The 20,607-nt window shown below is 33.0% G+C and overlaps 2 protein-coding genes across 2 annotated transcripts; both read right to left on the reverse strand.

Moving 5' to 3' along the window:
• Positions 1 to 2,700: 2,700 nt before the first annotated feature.
• LOC132283463 (alpha-glucosidase-like) lies at positions 2,701 to 9,801 on the reverse strand. The gene is made up of 5 exons (XM_059785406.1): positions 9,503 to 9,801; positions 6,051 to 6,775; positions 4,675 to 4,905; positions 3,862 to 4,508; positions 2,701 to 3,683 (listed from the first exon to the last, which is right to left on the reverse strand). The coding sequence occupies exons 1-5, from the start codon at positions 9,784 to 9,786 to the stop codon at positions 2,802 to 2,804; spliced, it is 2,769 nt and encodes a 922-aa protein (XP_059641389.1). The 5' UTR covers positions 9,787 to 9,801; the 3' UTR covers positions 2,701 to 2,801.
• A 5,464-nt stretch (positions 9,802 to 15,265) lies between these two features.
• LOC132286917 (uncharacterized) lies at positions 15,266 to 19,794 on the reverse strand. Its single transcript, XM_059789349.1, has 2 exons — positions 19,526 to 19,794; positions 15,266 to 16,403 (listed from the first exon to the last, which is right to left on the reverse strand). The coding sequence occupies exon 2, from the start codon at positions 16,336 to 16,338 to the stop codon at positions 15,520 to 15,522; it is 819 nt and encodes a 272-aa protein (XP_059645332.1). The 5' UTR covers positions 16,339 to 16,403; positions 19,526 to 19,794; the 3' UTR covers positions 15,266 to 15,519.
• Between the last annotated feature and the right edge of the window lie 813 nt (positions 19,795 to 20,607).

Here is a 20,607-nt window from a genome sequence, read left to right on the forward strand (position 1 = left end):
AAATTTCCCATTTTTTAATACCAAATGAGACAATAGAACACTCCACTAGGAACCATATTCTATACAATATTTTTATATTTTTATTGTCTCTTTATAGATATTTAATTTTAACCAAACAAGACGATAAAACCCACCAGGAACCATATTTTAATTCCCCAAGTGAGGTTGATAATCTCTAGAAGTCATTTTCTCTTAAAATTTGGCAACTTTAATCTACTTAACAATTAATAAGCCTACATCATATACGTAATTCCATTTAATGATCAAGACTGGGAGTTCAAATAATCATAACATTTTTAAAATTTAAATAAACAATTGTTACAGTGACTTATAACAGTTTTGCCTACAGCAATCTAAACTCATAAATCACTTATTAACCATCAAATGTTGTAATCCATTGACATCTTCTTAAGGATTCAAGTGAGTGAATTATTCGGCATTTATCAAAAAAAAAAAAAAAAACTTAGTAATTAATAGTAGTTAAATTGACTTACGTGAGAACAAGCCTGAGATGTGTAATGTCAAATCCATAAACTGAGGAGTTGTTGATGAGTTGAAGATGAGCGGTCAAAAACTTGCCATAGGGATCGACGGTCACCGAACGGACGGTGTAGCCGTAACCCACTGGTTCTTCTTCCTGCCCATTTGGGGTTGTTGCAGAGCAGAGAGTAAAAATGAAGAAATGGAAGATGAGAAAGAAGAAAAGATTATGATTGTGTATGGAATGAGATTGTTTGTCTCTCATTTCTGTTCCTGCAATATGGTCAAACCCAATATCCATCTCTTCTATATATAAACTTCTTATCCCATTAACATTAATTGTCTCTCTCTCTCTCTCTCTCTAATATTGATAAATAAAAAATAATTTTTTTTTTTTTTTAACATGAACAACACTGCATTTATTCATGCTTCTTGACTCCCCTCTTTCTAAACATGTGGACAACTTGCTAAATTAAATACTGTTTTGCTGTATAGAAAGTGAGTCAAAATAACGTATTAAATACTGATTTACTAAATAGAAAATGACGTATTAAATATTAATTTGCTGCATAAAAAGTGAGTGAAAATGACGTATTAAATATTGCTTTGCTGTATATAAAGTGAGTCTATACAGCAAAGCAGTATTTAATTCAGCAAGTTGTCCACATATTTAGAAAGAGAGGAGTCAAGAAGCATGAATAAATACTTGTTCATGTTTTTTCTCATCCTGTGATCAAGGCTGTAAAATAAACTGATGCAATCATGAAATACACACTGTATCAACAATGCAACAAATTACATTGATGATGCACGACGCATTTAAATCAAATTATTACACTGCAGACATAATTAAATAAGAATATATGTAATCAAGGGCAGATTCAGCCTTTCTGAATGGAGTGGGCTAATTTTGGACTGGGCTAACATTATTATTATTATTATTTTTTTTGAGCTGGGCTTAAAGTAGTATGGTAATTTTGGACTGGGCTAACATTACCCACCCTTGGATCCGCCTTGTACGCAATACGTTTAGATTTTTGTTACATTTTCGATTTAATATTATTATGTCAATGTTGTATTATTGATTGCACCCAAATGTGCATAGAAGCGGATCGTGCATGATTCTATACACCCAATACGATTTCTCTGCAAGTCTCTCTCTCTCTGCATTTTTTCCCCTGGTGAGATAAAATTATGTATGAAATTATAATATAGTACTGGGTATGCAACAAATGATGACACAAACATTTTTATTTTGTTTCATTTTTTTTTTTAAATTTGAATATGTTATAATAAGATTATGTTACACGTGTGAATCATAGGGGTGGAGTTAGGATTTTAATTCAGAGGGGGCACTGTAAATAAAAAATTATAATTTAAATAAGAAGAAAAAAAAATTTACATACTATATACATCATTCTTAAATGCAAAAAGAATAATGTTAAGAAGTAGGGGGCCAAAAAAAAAAAAAATAGAAGAAGAAAAAGGGAAGAAAAATGAGAAATTTGAAAGGAAAAAAAATTAGAATTTGAGTAAAGAAGGAAAATTTAACCTTTTTTTTTTTAAGGAAATGAAATGAATATTAAGAGCACAAGAAATTTGAAAGGAAAAAAAATTAGAATTTGAGTAAAGAAGGAAAATTTAACTTTTTTTTTTTTAAGGAAATGAAATGAATATTAAGAGCACAAGAAAAAGGAAAGAAAAATTTAGAAGACAATTTTAGAAATTTAAAATTTTAGGAGGGCATTATATAGAATATTTCTTATAAATGTATAAATTAAAATAAAAATTACTATATTTATAGTGAGCGAGGCTAGACCAGGAGGGGGCATCGCCCTATTATGATATAAATTTAAACGGTGACTACATAAGTATTATTTTTTTCTAAAATTTAGAGCATGTTTGGTTATACCCTTCCTCATCTAGGTTCTGCTTGTTTCGCCATTTACAGGTAAAATATTTTTTATTTTTACTTTTTTGATACTTAGCAAAGATCTACGGAGTTCATTGAACGGGAAATATAAAATAGATAAGTTTTTTTTGTTAAATCTTAATATATTTTTTCTTCGTAAATATTTTAATGACAACCAAATATCAAAAGATAAAAAAATATTTTACATCCAAACAAACGGAACCCTAGTCTCCTTGAATAACCCATTTGGTGATTTGGTCGTCTCACTTAAATTGTCAATTCTCCCAATGAAATCACTACATGAAATATACCTGTAGAAGCCGAATAATTTTATTCCCAATGTAAAGAGATGCCAAACAATAGTGTTATCTAATGGCAACATTATTCTGTTTTTAATAGTTTTACATTACTAGCTGAGCCTCATCTCTAATGAGAACTCCTTCCCAATAGGTAACTTTACTGAGATGTCCACAGTAACAAATGATCCACTGCCATCAGAACTAGTTTTAATTCCCAAGTTTTCATGCAGATTTGCTCCCCTATCAGTAATCAACTCATAACCCTTCAACTTCGTAACACCTTTCAATCCTATAAAAGTCACTTTATCAATGAACCACTTCTGACTCACAGCAAATTCTCCATTAACAACCACAGATTTTACTTTTACTTTATTCTGTATTACACTGCCATAAAATTTTACTAAGCTCCAGTTCCCTCCCTCCCCTCCCATCTCCACTTCCTCGCCATCATCCAAGAAAACTTCACCGGTGCTGTTTTCCCTGCTGCTGATGACCACCAAGAGCTGGAATGGCGTCTTCCGAGCTGCTTGTGTTGTCATGGCTGCTCCTTGCATGGCCAATATGTTCCCTTCCCGGACATGCACGTTTATGTGATCAGGTGGTGCATCAAGTGTCACGTAATTTCCTGGATTCACGCTCACTGACTTCGAGTAGTTGAAGAGGTCAAACCAGTTTCCTGCTGGGAAGTATGCATTAACCGAGCCTGCCCCCGGCTCAAGCACTGGTGACACCATTACACCTTTACCGATAAGAAGCTGTGAGTTGATATTGTAAGTTTTGATGTCTTGTGGGAACGAGAAGAAAAGGGCCCGTGCAATGGGGATCCCTTTTATGTGTGCCTCGTACATTAATGTATAAATGTAGGGTAGTAGCCGGTAGCGGAGCCCAAGCACCTTCTTGGCTGTCGCAGCGACTGAATCCCAGACATAGAGCTCTTGACGGATAGTATACTTCTCTGAGTGGTCTCTTGCAAAGGGATAAAAGGCCCCTAGCTACATTATAACATGTTTTTCATATTACTTGCAGTCACAATATAAAAAACAAGATTGCATGATCACCCGAAATGATTTTTATGAAAGTTTAAAACCATGTTATTTTCCAAAGATGTCGAATAAGTAGCAAAATAGACTCCAACCCAAGTGCAGTGTGAAAAAAATCAATAGGTTTTACCTGAATCCATCGCCCGCAAAGTTCTTCAGTAGTGTTATCAGAAAAACCACATATATCAGCTCCAACCATTGGAATCCCAAACAGTCCAGAATTTAAGATGCTTGGAATTGTGTATGCTAGATCATTCCACGTAGCAGCGTTGTCTCCAGTCCAATGAGCTGTGTACTTGCCAGAGCCCACAAAAGTCGATCTAGAAAGTACGAACGGCCTTTTGCCAGTTGATTTGATTAATGCTGCTCCGGTAGCTTTTGATTCTAAAAATCCATAAAGGTTATGAACATTGTACTCGGTCATGTTACCGAAGTGTATAGCTGTTGCTGGGACAGTTTTCTCGTTAATGGGGCGTCGAATTCCAGCATTATTAATCTTATATGGAGGGTTGTCGAGGGTAGAAAATGGGGTGGGAGGGGATGAAATGAAATTGGATATCTCATTCATGTCAATCCAAAGGCCATCAACAGGCAGAAGATCTCGGAATATTTTGATTTCATTACCCCAGAAAATTCCACCAGCAGGATTTACAAAATCAGGGAAGTAGACTGGCCCTGGCCAAACGCTGCCTAGGTAAGGGACTCCATCACGTTTTATAAAGATGTCAGCTTGCATCCCTCTTATGAAGGTTTGATACGTCTTATTCACACTGATACCTGTGTTCAATAATACATAAATCTCGATTGTCAATAAAGAGATATTGAGTGTTTTAGCTAACTCGCAAAGTGCATTTGACTCGACTATGACTGTAAACAGATTGAGATTAATATTTGAAATGAGAGTTTGAGCAGAAAGGAACACTCTGAGTTTGTTGTGACTCACCAGGATCTAAGATGACTACATATTTCTGACCATTTCGGTGTAGTGTATCAACGAAATTCCTCATCTTGTCCAAAGGAAAATTAATGGGATCAAGAGTGAAATCCTTGTAGCCATCCATGTAATCAATATCTGTCCACATAACCTCGAGAGGGATTCCATGTTTTCGATACTCAGCAACCACATTCTCAACATCATAGATATCTTTGTAACCATAACGGCACTGGTGAAATCCTAAAAGACAATGAAATGTAAAGCAATGTTGAAATGAGAATTCATCACTAACCTTGAGACTAATCTAACTCAGAAAACACATAACGGGATTGTAGAAAGAGGGAATAATCCCGACTAAGCAATAAAAATGAATCCCAATCAGCCAATAAACAATTTTTCCTCACCCTTCCCTTCAAATTTTCCGGCTTCAAGAGTGCATGTTGGTTCCCAAGACTCAATGAATGGTGCATATAGCAATAATGACTAAATACACAAGTTTTGGGGTTTCCTCTGCCTGGATGACAAACTTCTAAATGTCCCCAAAAAAACAGTATTGAAATGAAATTGAACAAATATTGGAATGAAATTGAACGATTTAGATCACTTCGTAGTATTTGAAACACTATTTATAACCCAAAACATTAAGCCAACCTTTGAATTTCAAAATCCCATATAAAGAGAAATGAAAGCTCAAAATCTTAAACATTAACACAAAAGAGCATCATAAATTATGATAACATACTCAATTTTAAAAGTGTCGAATTTGAATGAAACAAGTGCAGTTTGCATACCTATTTCAGTAATAAGAAAATAAATTAAAAGTTAATATTCCTTTTTCTTCCCTGAGCTAAAGGTAAATCTTCATTAAGCCTACATAACTTGCCCGCTCAAATTAAACACTATGAAATGGGTTCCAAAACATTGCTCTTAAGCAAAGGAAAACGCAAACTTCTACATTTTCTTCTTGGAGAACCAAAATGTCCCTATTTTGCTAAATGAAATCATTTAACTATTCTAAACTTATCACAATAATTAACACTAATTGAAGAACCAAACAGCAAACTCATATGGGACATTACTGGGGTCTTGTAGATCAGAGACTGACCTAATATACGATACTAGGTCTATCCCAAAATTAATGTCTCTTTTGAGGAACTGAAGTGTTACTCACAATGTCTCTTTTGAGGAAATGAAGTGTTACTCACAGGAGACATTCTTTTGGGAGTCACGGTCCCCAAAAGACAAAAGAGACATTCTAAAGGGTCGAACTCTCGCGCTACTGACACTAAAATTCAAGCGTTAAACCACTAAATTATACTATATATTATATGTAATCAGAATAATAATATAAAGAATAATGTATCCTATACTAATTTACTACTTACCAAAAGACCAGTATGGCATTGGGGCAGGCCTTCCGATGAGATTTGTATACTGCTCCATAACCATTTCCGGCGTCGGTCCGGTGAAGAAATATAAATCAAGAATACCCCCAATAACCTTGTATGTAATTCTGCCACCAGTATACACAATGTCCATGCCATTACTGTTGAGCAACAATACACCGTGGGTGGTTCCCGCCGGAACTCTGCCGTCAGAATCCGGCGACCGGACGTCCATGTAAAAAGGGTGTGACCCATATAGATTGACATCAGGAGTTCGACTTCCGATGTCGGCGTTCCACATGGTCAGAGTCTGATTGTGGGTCAGCCTGAAGGAGCTCTTGGTGTGCTCTCCGAGGCCGTAGAGAGAGGATCTGTGTGGTGGAAGAGAGGAGGAGAGCTGGAGGTACTGATCCTTGAAGACGAGGAAGGTGCCGGGATCTGACGCATCCGGCGAGGTGTCGAAGAGGATGTCGCCGGAGGAGCGGCGGGAGACGGTGAAGCCGAATGGGGTGGAGTTGTGGAGAGTGAAGACGAGGTCTGAATCTGGGTTGGAGAGGAAGTAGTTTTTCGCTGAGGTTTGGTGGTATTCCGTTGAGGTTCGGTGGTTTTCCGGCAGACGACGGTGGGGGTGCGAAGTGCCGCGAGGGATGAATTCCGGTGGGACTTCCCATCTGGGATGATCGGCATCTGTGATTCGAATATTCAGGAGATCCCCCTCCGCCCAGCTGTGCAGTTAAAAATTGAAATACAATAATTTGATTTTGTTATGATTAGGTGTTTGTTTTAAAATAAAAATAAAAATAAAAATTAATTCAACTTTGAGAACTGGAACTCTGGTAATCTACTTTTAGGGGAAGAATGGGAGTTGATATATTAATAGGCCACGTAACTTTTGGAATTTAAATAACAATTCTCTTGAATTAATTAACTTTCGAAAAAATAAAAACTCTTAATTTTTTTTTTTTTTTTTTTTCATAAAGTCTTAAATTAATCATACATAAATGACCCCCACCATTTTTTTCACTTGTCGCTGTTGTATTCAACAAGAACCCCAAAAGTAATAATACTTGTGTTGATTTGTTGCGCCAAATTATTACACTAAATGTTTCTGATTAGTTATTTATACTAGTACATATAAGTGGAGGGTCTCATTTCTTTATTTATGTATAAATAGATCGATTAAAAAAAATAGGTCTGACAACTCATTACAACAAATCACATAAATAACGAAGTGAGGCCCTCCACCTATATGTACTATGCGTAAATAACCAATTAGAAACATTCCATGCAACAATTCAGTACAAATATCATTACTCTTAAAAAAAAAATTACTACTTATCGAATTCAATTTATGTAAGAATAGTGATAAATTTCATCACATATGGTAAGATAACTGACTCCATTTTCAGTCAGTGCTTAAATTATTACTCTCTTTATTTTAAAATAACTAACATTTTGAGAACTGTGATTCACAATTTTGAGACAGGAGAATATTTTTTATCTCAATTATAAATTCATGAAACTATGACTCAATAACAAAATATTGATTGTCAAATTTATTGTATGAAAAATGAAGTTAAAAAAAAAATATGTATAGAATTAAAAATGTGTTTTTAACAACAGTGGCATTGTTTTAATATTTTCTTACCCAATAAAACATTACTCGGACTTGGGTCCTTTACTTGACCGAACAAGATAAATTTCAAACTGAGACATACAAGTAGCATCTAATAGACTTTTGTTTAGAGTAGTTGCAAGTTGCACTTGCACATATTTCAAATAATAATCAAATATTTTGTTGCTTATCTTAAACTACAAAATCATACTCCTATATATTAACATTCACTTTTTTTAACACATTACATTAAATAAGTAATTTATTATTATTATTATTAAATTTAGAATGCTAATAGAATAGATATCAATATACTTATAAAATAATATTATTAAAAAATTTATAATTTTAAAATATCTACTAGTATATAGAAAGATACATATATATACCCAAAACCATATTAGCAAAATATCAGTAGCATATTTCGGAGATTTGCTCCCAGTGAGGACGTTTTTGGAGGAAGAGACTGCGTGATATGCTGCAAAATAATGCGTCTTTGGAGAGGTTGCGTGCTGGCAATGGCATCTTCAGAAAGTGGAGAGTTTTCACAGAGAGAGAGAGAGAGAGAGAGAGAGACTTTGTAATAAATGATTACACAAATAAAACACAAAATCTAAGTCACTTTCCAACTTCAGAAAGTTGGGTTAGTCACTCGCATAACATAAATTATTATATGATTCCTCATCTCTGTTTATGTCATTAGCAAACTATGCGCGACTCTTTTTTATAGGTCAAATTATATATATATACATACATATATTCTATATGATACATGAGTGATTTTAATGGATAATGGAAGAAGAACTCTGGACACTTTACCAAATTTAGACTCGGGGGTAGGTTCCTGTAAAATTGAAATGAATGTCGTTAATTTATATTTTAATATGGAATGAGTTGATCATTCACTTACTTATCTTTAATTACTATTGTAACAACAACTAGCACGCCATGTTTTCCATGATCTTTATTGATGTTTAGTTTTACTAATTTTTATTAGTCAAACTAATTAATATTGTAACAACTGAAAGAGACATTTCAGGGACCGCGAGTGATTTGGAATATAGAGTAATAAAATTTTATAGCTTGAAAGTAAACTTAATTTTTCAGTTTTCAATATCTTCAAAATAAACTTCATAAACTTTGTATTGTTAGACAGTCCTCTTATAAAAATTTATCACGCCTAAATAATGCAAAGAAAGTTTTTTTTTTTTTTTTTTTTTTTTTCATTTTTTATTACTTCAATATGAATAAAACCTTAAAATCCTATCTTTATTTTTTCAACCAATTAAATAAAGATAAATTTTTAATTTTTTTCACTATTTTTTAATACCAAATGAGACAATAGAACACTCCACTACGAAACATATTCTATACAATATTTTTAGATTTTTATTGTCTCTTTTTATATATATTTTTTCCTATATTTAATTTTAACCAAACGAGCCGATAAAACCCTCCACCAGGAACCATATTGTTAGATTTTAATTCACCAACTGAGGTTGATAGTTTGTAGAAGTCATTTTCTCTTAAAATTTGGCAACTTTAATCTACATTAACAATTAATAAGCCTACATCATATATGTAATTCCATTTAATGATTAAGACTGGGAGTTCAAATAATTATAACATTTTTAAAATTTAAATAAACAATTGTTACAGTAACGTATAACGATTGAGTTTTGCCTACAGCAATCTAAACTCATAAATCATTAACCATCAAATCTTGTAATCCATTGACATCTTCTTTAAGGATTCAAGTGAGTGTGTGAATTATTGGTCATTTATCAAAAAAGGAAAAGAAAAGAAAAAGTAATTAATAGTAGTTAAATTGACTTACGTGAGTAGCCTGAGATGTGTAATGTCCAATCCATAAACTGAGGAGTTGTTGATGAGTTGAAGATGAGCGGTCAAAAACTTGCCATAGGGATCGACGGTCACCGAACGGAGGGTGTAGCCGTAACCCACTGGTTCTTCTTCCAGCCTATTTGGTGTTGTTGCAGAGCAGAGAGTAAAAATGAAGAAATGGAAGATGAGAAAGAAGAAAAGATTATGATTGTGTATGGTATGAGACTGTTTGTCTCTCATTTCTGGTCCTGCAATATGGTCAAACCCAATATCCATCTCCTCTATATGTAAACTTCTTATCCCATTGACATTAATTGTCTCTCTCTAATATTAAATAAAAAATAATTAAAAAATATATATATATTTACATACCACATGACCATGTCCTTTTTCACTCACTTTCTATACTGCAAAGCAGTAATTAATTCAGCAAGTTGTCCAGATATTTAGCAAGAGAGGAGTCAAGAAGCATGAATAAATGTAGGGTTGTTCATGTTTTTTCTCGTCGTGTGATGGTAATTTTTCAAGGCTGTAAAATTAAACTGATGTGATCATGAAATACACACTGCATCAACAATGCACAAATTACATCGACTATTATTTTTTTTTTTTTTTTTTTACAAGACAAGAAATGTTAAAAGTTAAATTAATAAACTTAGTATTCCAAAAAAAATTTGAATATGTCATAATAAGATTATGTTACATGTGCAATGGGAATGGTATTAAATTTAAGCCGAGGTTACATAAATAATATCTTTTTTTAAAAATACTTATACGTACAATATTTTTCTTTTAGGTAGATTTAAATTCGAAGGGAAGAAGAATGGAAGCGGATAAGTTATTGTTTTTAAAGTGTATATTTGGGTGAAGGAAAATAAAGTAGCGGATAAGTTTTCGTTGGTAAAGAGTGTATTTGGGTTGAAGGAAAATTAAGTAAAAAGAAAGGAAAAGAAAGATAATCGTGTTACCTTACCAAACAAATATATATATATATATATATGGAAAAGAAAAGGAAAAACATGAAGGAGATAGTGAGTACTCGTTCTGCCTTGGTTGTTGTTTTTTATAACAACAAATATTATCAAACTATAAACTTTTACAAAAAAAAATTTTACATTAAAAAAAAAACCAGAACTAATTAAAAAACTAAAATATTATACTGTTTACGCTGTTCACCTTTATATATGGATTTAAATTTCTTTTAACCCAACCATACAAATTACTCAAGTACCCTCCAGGATTTAGATTATTTCGATCGAGGACTGGTCACATGAGAACACGAATCCAAGCATAAAAAGTCAAGCTCTGCTCCACTAGGTATTGGTCGGGTCCCATGACAACTGTTTTTTAAAAAATAAAAAATAAAATGCAGACAATATAGTTTATTATTAGATTTTCTGGTCATATAATCAGATATTAAGTCAGAATATATATATATACACACACCTGTGCTTATATTCCAATTGTTTTGAAATGCAAAAGCCGCAAAACAACCATTTCATAATTTTCTTGTGTTAAAAGGATTTTGACGGTGTTTGGCGCAGCTTCTTATTATCAAAAGTCCGTTGTTGGTAATTCCTTATCCTATAAGAAATTTTGAAAAACAAAAAATAATGTTTGGTTTGCTTTACATATGGGCCATAGGCCTCATATGTACAGCTCCTTTAATTATTATAATATTAGCTTCATTCTCCGGAAAAAAAAGGAGAGAAAAAGAAAGGCTACATTTGGATTGTATTAACATTCTGTATTATATATCCAGTAATGCTAAGGGCCGTCTTCATTGGTTATTTTTAATATCATTAATTAATTGTTTCTTATTTTTATGGTGCATTAAAAACTAAGTCATGTTTGGACAAAACTACCTTTCACTGTATGCAATCTTCTTAACAATTTTACTTCAACTAAAACTTAATTTCATAATTTTACTTCAATTAAAATTATAATTATAGAAATTCATATTTAAAGTGTGTGTGTGTATCACTTTCCATAAGGTTAGTCTAAATCCATATAAAACATGTGTGTGCATTTATATAATATATAAAAACATATTTAAAAGGCCTAATGACCTTTTTTAGACCAATAACATAATAAGCATACTTTTTTTTTTTTTACATGCTTTTTAAAAATATTGAAAAAAGAAAGAAAGGAAGGAAAGAATCCATTCACACAAGATGGATTCAGAGATTTATTACAAAAATATAAAGAAAAAAAAAATAAGGTAAGGCGTTTATATATGTTTATTTCTTTTTACAACAAATGAATTTTTTCCCTTTCTTTTTTGTTTTCTTCTTCTTATTTTTACCTTAACTTTACATGTAAATAATTATTACTTTATAAACACTTACCTAACCAAAAAAAAATAAAATTATGTTGAATAAATTGCCTCTTTAAACTGGGCTAAAAAAATAAAAAGTAACTACTAAAAAAATTGTCTCTTTTGACATGGAAAAAACCCCAAAACAAATATATTTATTGAAAAAATTACAAAAACTCCCCAAAAAATATATATTTGTTAAAGAAATTATCCGATCAAAGTCCAATCGCTAGCCTCTATAATTACCCAAAAAATAATACGAAAAGAAAACTATTAAAAAAAATTATCTCTTTTGATAAGACCAAAGTAATATCAAATAAATTATTACTTTTGACAGGACACATAAAAGAGTGAAAAAAAAATTAACTTTGTTAAATAAATACCTATTTCGATTATACCCAAATATATATATATATAAATAAATAAGTCACTATGGAATAAATTCTCTCTTTTGAAGCCAAAAATAAAAGTAGGGAATAAATTATTTTCTTTGAGAGAAAATCCGAAAAAATCAAAAAGAAAGGGAAATAAAAATAGTAAAAAAAAATATAGTAAAATTGTATAATAGGTAATTACTTAACATAACATAATGTTCAAAATATTGAAAATCTCCCCAAAGATTTACAATTTCATTTTTATTTTTAAATACTCATGTTCAATACATACAGATGAAGACCGGGCATCATATTTCTTAACATAACATAATGTTCCGCAAGGGTTGTCAAATGTTAGGTCATGCATGTGGTCAGGGAGACTATATTCGCATTCCGCTTCTCTACATCTACATTACACCTTTTTTTTTTTTTTTTCTTTCCTTTTTTTCTTTCTTTAAAGTGAATGACAAAAAAGTTCATAATTAAACTAATTAAGGCATCATCTCTTATTTCGTTATACCCTAACTACCCTTTGTACTATAATCTTTTTTTTTTTTTTTTTTTTTTTTTTTTTTTTTTTTTTTACTTACTCTAATGTTTTTTTTTTTTTTTGCCCTCCCGCCACTCTCTACCCAATTTACAAACAACAAAATCTCTCTTTTATATTAGGGGTTTGATTGTTGATAGGGTTTCAACTTCTATTGTTCTTTGGATGGGGTTCAGTCCAGGTTAAAGACCTTCTGCATCTCCAGTGCTAGTTTTTAATGCGTTTAGTGTGGTTGCTGATCTTGATGATGGAATGGCATCCAAACACAACTAGGCAACGCCTTATTTCACTCGGATGCACATGTACTCTCTCGTATTCTTCGTTTTATTTTATTTCTGTATAATTAGGAACGGAGCCAAGAATCATAATTTAGGGTTTGAGCGAAAAAAAATTAAAAAATAAAGTTCAATCCGGTGCATGAGACTTTTCTCATTACAGAGTTCTTGCTGAACTAATACTATATATTTTAAAATTGAAAATTTTATAAATCAATTTTAATACAATTGTTTGTATTATATTATTCTTATTATTATATATTGAGAAAAAATATACAGTTCTAAATATGAGAAAAATAAACCTAAATAAGTAATTATGAAAACTAATATGAAAAAAAATAAATAAATAAAGAAGAGGAAGAGATGAATTGTAGGTAAATTTTTTTTTTGTAAACTCAGTGACAAAATGGTGAATAATTATTGAACAAAAAAAGATTGTAAGAACATGTGCGTGTGTAAAAAAAAAAAAAGAGAGATGTTGACACAACACTCCAATTCAATGGCAATGACTGTAATATATATTTCTTCCGCACATCATATGGACTTTATTTTTTCTATGTCATTTAGATACCTATTATAAGTCTTCTTTCTTTTTCTTTTTCTTTTTTCTTTCTAAAATTGATATTTAGTCCATACCTATGTAGCTACATAATTTTAGAACGCCTAAATTGAATGAAGAAGATACTGCTTCTAGTAATTTTTTTACGCTTCTAATATTATTTCAATATACTAACAAATAACATATTCTATTAAACTTTGCAATCTTGTTTGCTTATATATATAGTAGGAATACCAATTGGAAATCTCGAAGACATCACACGTGATTTGTGGGGAGAGAGGGAGGAGGGTGATTGTGGTATTTGAAAAAAAGTTAATATTTATTTATAAAATTAGGGATATAAGTGTCATTTCTGTAGGGTAAGTATAGAGAAGCAGAGTGCGAATATTGCCTCCTTGTGCTTAATAATAACATAGAAGAGAGGATAAATTTGCAGATCATGTATATCCATTATTGTCCTTTATTTCAGAATGGCTGGCAACATCCGTCTGCAGGTGGTTTACAACCTGCTCTGCTAATTCAGTTGGACGCCATTAAAAAATTGCGTCAAGACTATGCTGTCATGGAGATTAATTTACAAAGGAGGCTGCAGCTTTGATGAGAAATCATTTACCGGCATGGCGTCAAAGCTGTTGCATTCCTAAAAAAATGTGGCTGGAAGCATGGCTATGTCACAATTGAGACTTCTTAAAGGATATGTTTAATGAACTAAAATTTTCTAATATATTTTGTAAGTTGAGACTTCTTAATGGATATGTTTTGTATGGGTGGAGAGCCCCTTATGAATAGATTCTGTATAGGTTGAGACCGGTACTCAGTGAAGATGAAATTGAGACTTCTTAAAGGATATGTTTAATGAACTAAAATTTTCTAATATATTTTGTAAGTTGAGACTTCTTAATGGATATGTTTTGTATGGGTGGAGAGCCCCTTATGAATAGATTCTGTATAGGTTGAGACCGGTACTCAGTGAAGATGAAAATCCTGGCTCTTGCCGGTCCAGTGGATGAGATATGTGGTGGAGACAGAATCTTAGGTTATGATAAGTATCAATGGAGGCCTGGAGGGTTTGGCTTGGAGTGGAGACGAAATTGGGTAATTGGAAGGGAATGCACAGAGGACTCGTTGGAGTAGACACGTGATGAAAACTCTCTCTCCCTCTCTCTCTCTCTTCACCCCCCTATTCTTTTCCGAACCCTCTTTCTGTCCTCCCAAATGGCTAAATATCAAAATATAAATAATTCAAAACCCATGAACAGACTCAACCCTCTTCCCTAGCTAACTTGCACTTCTGCCCTTAATTAATATAATATATCAGCCGAACATAAACCCGTTTCTCTCTTCCTTCTCCTTCTCTTCCCTCTCTCTCTCTCTATCCAAGTAGATGGTGAATTTTCATCAATTGTGGATGCTTGCTCTATGATTAGCCATGGATTTTAATTCATGAAAAAAAAAAAAAAAAAGAGGACTGCTGTCACCAAGTCAAGGACCTAGGACTCTTTATTCAAAAGAAAATGAAATGTGAATTAGGTGTTGTGATGTATCATCACAGAATAAAAAATTCATGTAACTAAAACAATCCGACATTCAAATTTAGATGCTGTGTTGATTGAGAGGCTTAGCCATAATACCTGTCATAAATAATTCTACCAACTATGAGATCCTCTGGAAGGAAAAATCAAATTGAATAACATGGGGCTTTACTTCCGCGGCAAAAGAAAATTACACACATTTCTGGAACTGTATCATCAATAACACAACAGTCAAAATTACAACTTCAATCCAAAAAGAAAAAGATATAAAAAAAAAAGGTGCAAACCCTAATCTAGAAAATTTTCACAGTGCACGCCAAACAGACTTGCAAGACAAATACACAACTACAACACAAACCTTACATTATACCATAAGTTGCTTCTTATTGTCATACTGCTGCCTTTTTAGCGCCTTCGGCTATGCCTCTTGCTCCTCCTCCGGCTGCTCCTATCTTCAGAATCAGATTCAGACTCCGAGTCTGACTCAGAAGACTCAGAAGTTGAGCTGTATCTACGGTGCCTCCTCTTCTTCTGCTGCTGCTTCTTATTCCTCCTCCTCCTCCTCTTCCTCTCTTCCTCTGAATCAGAGGATGAACTGTAACTTGAATCACTCTCTCCGGAAGAATAATCTGATCCAGTAACTGATGATGACCCACTATCAGACTCAAAAACTGAAGCCTCACTATCGCTTTTTGACTCAGTATCTGACCTATGCTTCCTTTTGCTTCTCTTTTTACTCTTCTCGCCCTTTTCGCTCTTATCACTCTTCGCCTCTTGAGGAATATCTGGGTTATCCAAATCATAAGAGATTGACACCTTCATCCTTAATTTCGGATTTTTGAGTTGCTGGGTACGAGAAGGTCGTGAAATGTAAACCCTCTCATTCTTGCACTCATACGTCCAGTGCCCGGTTTGAAAACACTTTTGGCATTGCGAAGCTGTACCACCTGTGGTAGACATTGAAGACTTGAGATCTTTCCTTTCACCCAATTTTACTTGTTTCTCAGTACTCATCAAATACATCTGTCGCTTCGCCTCCTTCCTCTCCTGCCATCTGCTGGGCCCTTCTTCCTTCTGCCCATATGCATTTACATTTCGGGCCGCAGCTGCAGCTGCTCGCTCAGCCTGAGCACGGCTAAGGCCTTTCGCAGCTGTCAAAGCTGCAGCCTTAATTCTTTCTGCCGCATCCTGGGCACCTTTCTCTTCTTTCTTACCTGATGACATGTTCTTGTTGTTCAGTAGATTCTTCCTCCACAGGATTTTAAGCAAGTTCAATTTGATACAAAAGCCTGCACTCAAAAAAATCTGATGTTAGTCATTCACTTAGTCAACACTTACTCTACCTAATAATATGTTCAATGATCAAATGAAACCTGCAGCAGAACGACCACTAGATGTGGAATGGCTACAGTCCCCATTAATTACTTATGTATTCATTTAAGCTCTCTCTCATACGCCCCCCACCCCCACATCCCCTTTATAGAGCATGGACTCTATAAATTTTCATCCTGATTTCTTATTTTGAGAAATTTTCTTCTAACCATCTAATGTCAGAGGTGGCCCTCATTCTTTACCTCAGAAATTCAAATACTTGGAATGATTGAGGGGGCAATAAAAAAATCTAAAAAATTTCTACAAAATCAAATAAGCCCCATATAATTTTAGAAATTCCAAAGGCAGCTCTACCCCCTCTGCTGAATCATGGTTGCCATTCACATGAGATAATTTCTCAATTTACAATAGACATTCACCTTGTCAAATATTATTCAAACTTATTGAAAAAGCCAAAATAAAGAAATAAATAAATAAATAAAAGAAGAAAAACAGCATTTCTAATTTCAATATAGAATGCAATCAATAGTGACCACCAGTTCAGATGTTACTTTGAATGACCTTATTTGCCTTTTACAAAGCATTTCAATGTGATAATTCATCGTCTTAAATAAACATTTGAGAAAATTGTAACTTTTTTAGAAAATAAGTGAATTGTCATTATAAACAAAATAAAAAATGACAAAATACAAAGAAATACGCTGGTTGCTCTTGAATGGTTCATGATAGATGAAGGACTTCTTCATTAAAATGCCAAGTAAAATTGTGAACCGAGCTATTGAAATTCAACAAATGGCCAAATTCAAAATAGGCCCTAAATGGGCAAAAAGAAAATTAGATCAACCAAAATCATGAGCTACTTTTACTAAGGGGAAAAAAAAAAAGGAAGAAAAAAAATTAACTGCAATTAGGTTAGCCAATGCAATAAACTTCATAACTCCCAACAAATCAACAGACTAAACTGAATCCTATATAATGACACTTTTGCAACATAAACCTACTTTCCTGAGGAGAAAATTCATTTTAAAATGACAATAGAGAAGACTAGAAAATTATAAAAAATGAAGAGTGGGTGACAGGGAGAGAGAAACAGCAATTCAATCAAAATGCAGTTAACTCAAATCAACTTATGGGAGGATATTAAATTCAATACATAGAATGTCAAAACGCTAGATTTTATTCTTCTTTCGTAGCAAAACTGAATATAATAAAGGCCCTTCAAAATCACCAGAACTCATTGTCTTTTAATGACATAAAAGAATATGACATGGATTGTGGATACACAGATCTATATACAAATGCATATAATAAGTATCATATGTACATGTCTATACATGTATGAGAACTTAAATATGCACTGCCAAATAAAATCAATTTTTCAAAGAGTTTAAACTTAAAACACACACGACAAAGCAAAATCGCCACAGGAAGAGAGTGAGATCCTGATTTGGTTATAAAACAATTCACCTAGAAATGATGCCTGAAGCATATATAGCAAGTACAAGTCAAAATAACCCGAACTGCGCCTCGATTGAGGGGTGATGTGGACTGAAACCATCCAAAGGCTTGGCATTTGGTAACTAACCTTTTTTCTCCTTCTTTTTTTGGATATTGGTTGGTCACTCTACTCACTCCTAAGCCAGGTCATAAAGGTTACAAAATGGGTTAAAAAATAGAGTTACAAACATTTTGATCACATTTTATAACTGTTAGTACTTAATATAAGAGTGGGGTGACCAACCGATACCCAAAAAGGAAAAAGAAAAGATCAATTACCAAATGCCAAGCCTTCAGAAGGCTTGAGCCGACATCAACAGTCAATTGAGGCACGGTTCGGGTTATTTTGACTTGTATTTCACTACCCAGTTTCGAGTCCAACTAAACCTAATTCATACATACCATAGGTCCGTAACCCTAATAAAAACGAAGGAAGAAGACACGCGAAATGCAACAAGTGTACACAATCGACTAACTCAAAGAAAGGCTGAACACAAAGATGAGGTGATGGAGCTTACAGATCGCAAGATTAGTGGTGGTCCATGACAGAGAAGAAGTCACCACCCCGCACGAGAACGAAGATCTAGGGTTTTGAGAATTTGGTTTCAGAGATGAAGAAGACAAATTAGAAGAAGAATTATGGTTGCTATTAAGAATTTAACGCATTTGAGAGGCTTGAAGAAACGTGAAACAAGGAGGTGTAGGATTGGTTCGCTCAAAGATTGAGATTGGTTCAGTTTGTTCAATTTCATGTTACCACAATGGCTGGGTTCTGATTTGTGAAGCAACTTCACCATCACTTCCATTGTGTATAAATAAAGCATCTAGTCGTTCGTTCTTAAGGCTCATGGAAATCTTAGTAAGCAGCTGTGTGTTGCTCATGAGTACAATAGTCATTCATGAGAGGGTTCAAATATCAAGAAACAAACACTTTGTTTAACCTCGGACAAAACTTCAATTTTGTCCATGAGCATGAACGCATTTAAACAAATAAAAAAATAAATTTCAGCTTATGCCTGCTAATGCAACCGAGAAAGCAATCTGAGATCTATTCAAATCCCTATAATTCAATCCCAAACAACATGAATCATTAACCAAGCAACTTTTTAGTTTTGGTAAATTACAGTGAAACCACTCCACTGCAGTATTAGGTATACAAAGTTTGGATTAATTCCGATAATAAATCCCTCTAATTCAATCCCACACAATATGAATTATTAACCAAGCAACTTTTTAGTTTTGGTAAATTACAGTGAGACCACTCCACTGCAGTATTAGGTATACAAAGTTTGGATAAATTCCGGTACATAAAATCCCTATTTCAATATCGTAATTGCTAAGCTTAATTCTGGGTCTCATATTCATAATTGACAAGAAACTTAAAAAATATATTATAAGGTACTAATAATCTACCCGATCAAGACCTACAGGATTAAAAGATTACTCTTTCGTGCGAAAGAAACCTTTAAACGCTGCAAAGGATTTATCATCACATATTATATACACACACAAACAAATCCAGTAATTATTATTATGTAATTGTATATATGAAATTTCTTATAGGTATTGGATGTATGCATACCTAATGTTTGAAGGAAATCAGCGAAGGTCGTCGATCGCGGCTGATCTCACTGATCGTCCGTCACAACAGAGAAACGAGAGATGCGAGGTCGGAATGAGCGGAGATTTGGGATTTTAGGGTTTGTGGGGGACTAGGGGCAATTTTTGTATGGACTTGTGGCTCTGATATTAATATAGGGGCTTATGCTATATGATTTTACCGGGTCTTATTGGACGAATACATACCGGCTAGTACTTAAATTTTTATTACTACTAGTTGGGCAAAGTGATAAAAATATTATTAATGTTCAAACTTTTGGGCAGATAGCCAACAGAAAAGCCCAGGTTAAGATTCCTTAATGAATTATCTCACTCGACGCACTATACGCTATGTTCGTTCCAATTATATTTGTACAACAAGCGTCTGCGCATATATAATATTTATGATTCGGATGAGCCTGGCACACTAATAAAACCAATATCTATTTGGCATAGAGGCCTTTATTTTTACTTTTTAAGACCATTCATAACACTTTTAACCTATGATTTGCAGTCTTAATATCAATCGCGGTCGCGATGTAATAAAACCGAACTTGTATCGACGTCACATAACGAAATCAATTTTCGCAATTAAAAATTTGTTTAACCTTACACATAAGCCCATATATGCAATTTTATACAACATAATTTGATAAAGATGCGTAACCAAAGAAATGTTTTTTTGTCCTTGCACATAAGGCCCAAAATGTATCACAATTTTTTACAACATAATTTGATAAAAATGACTATTTAGTGACTTTTAGTGAACTTTATTAATTTTTTAAAGACCATTTTACACAAGTATAACTTATTTATAATTCGTAGCTCATTGTATTTATTAAATTATATATATAAATAGCAATTATATATTTTTACTAAATTATTGATTATTAATAGATTTAAAAATAAAATTATAAAATATTTATAACATGTTAGAAGAAAAAGAATTATATAAAAGTCAAAGGAAACTTTTCATACTTTTAACCTTCTACAACAAATATAATATTATGCTTTATATTTTTGTCATCTATTACATATGAGAATTGAATAAAAATTTAAATGATG

Source organism: Cornus florida, unplaced genomic scaffold, assembly GCF_030987335.1.
Source record: "Cornus florida cultivar Cherokee Brave unplaced genomic scaffold, ASM3098733v1 CherokeeBrave_3.0.0_Hap2_Chr11, whole genome shotgun sequence".
NCBI lineage: Eukaryota > Viridiplantae > Streptophyta > Magnoliopsida > Cornales > Cornaceae > Cornus > Cornus florida.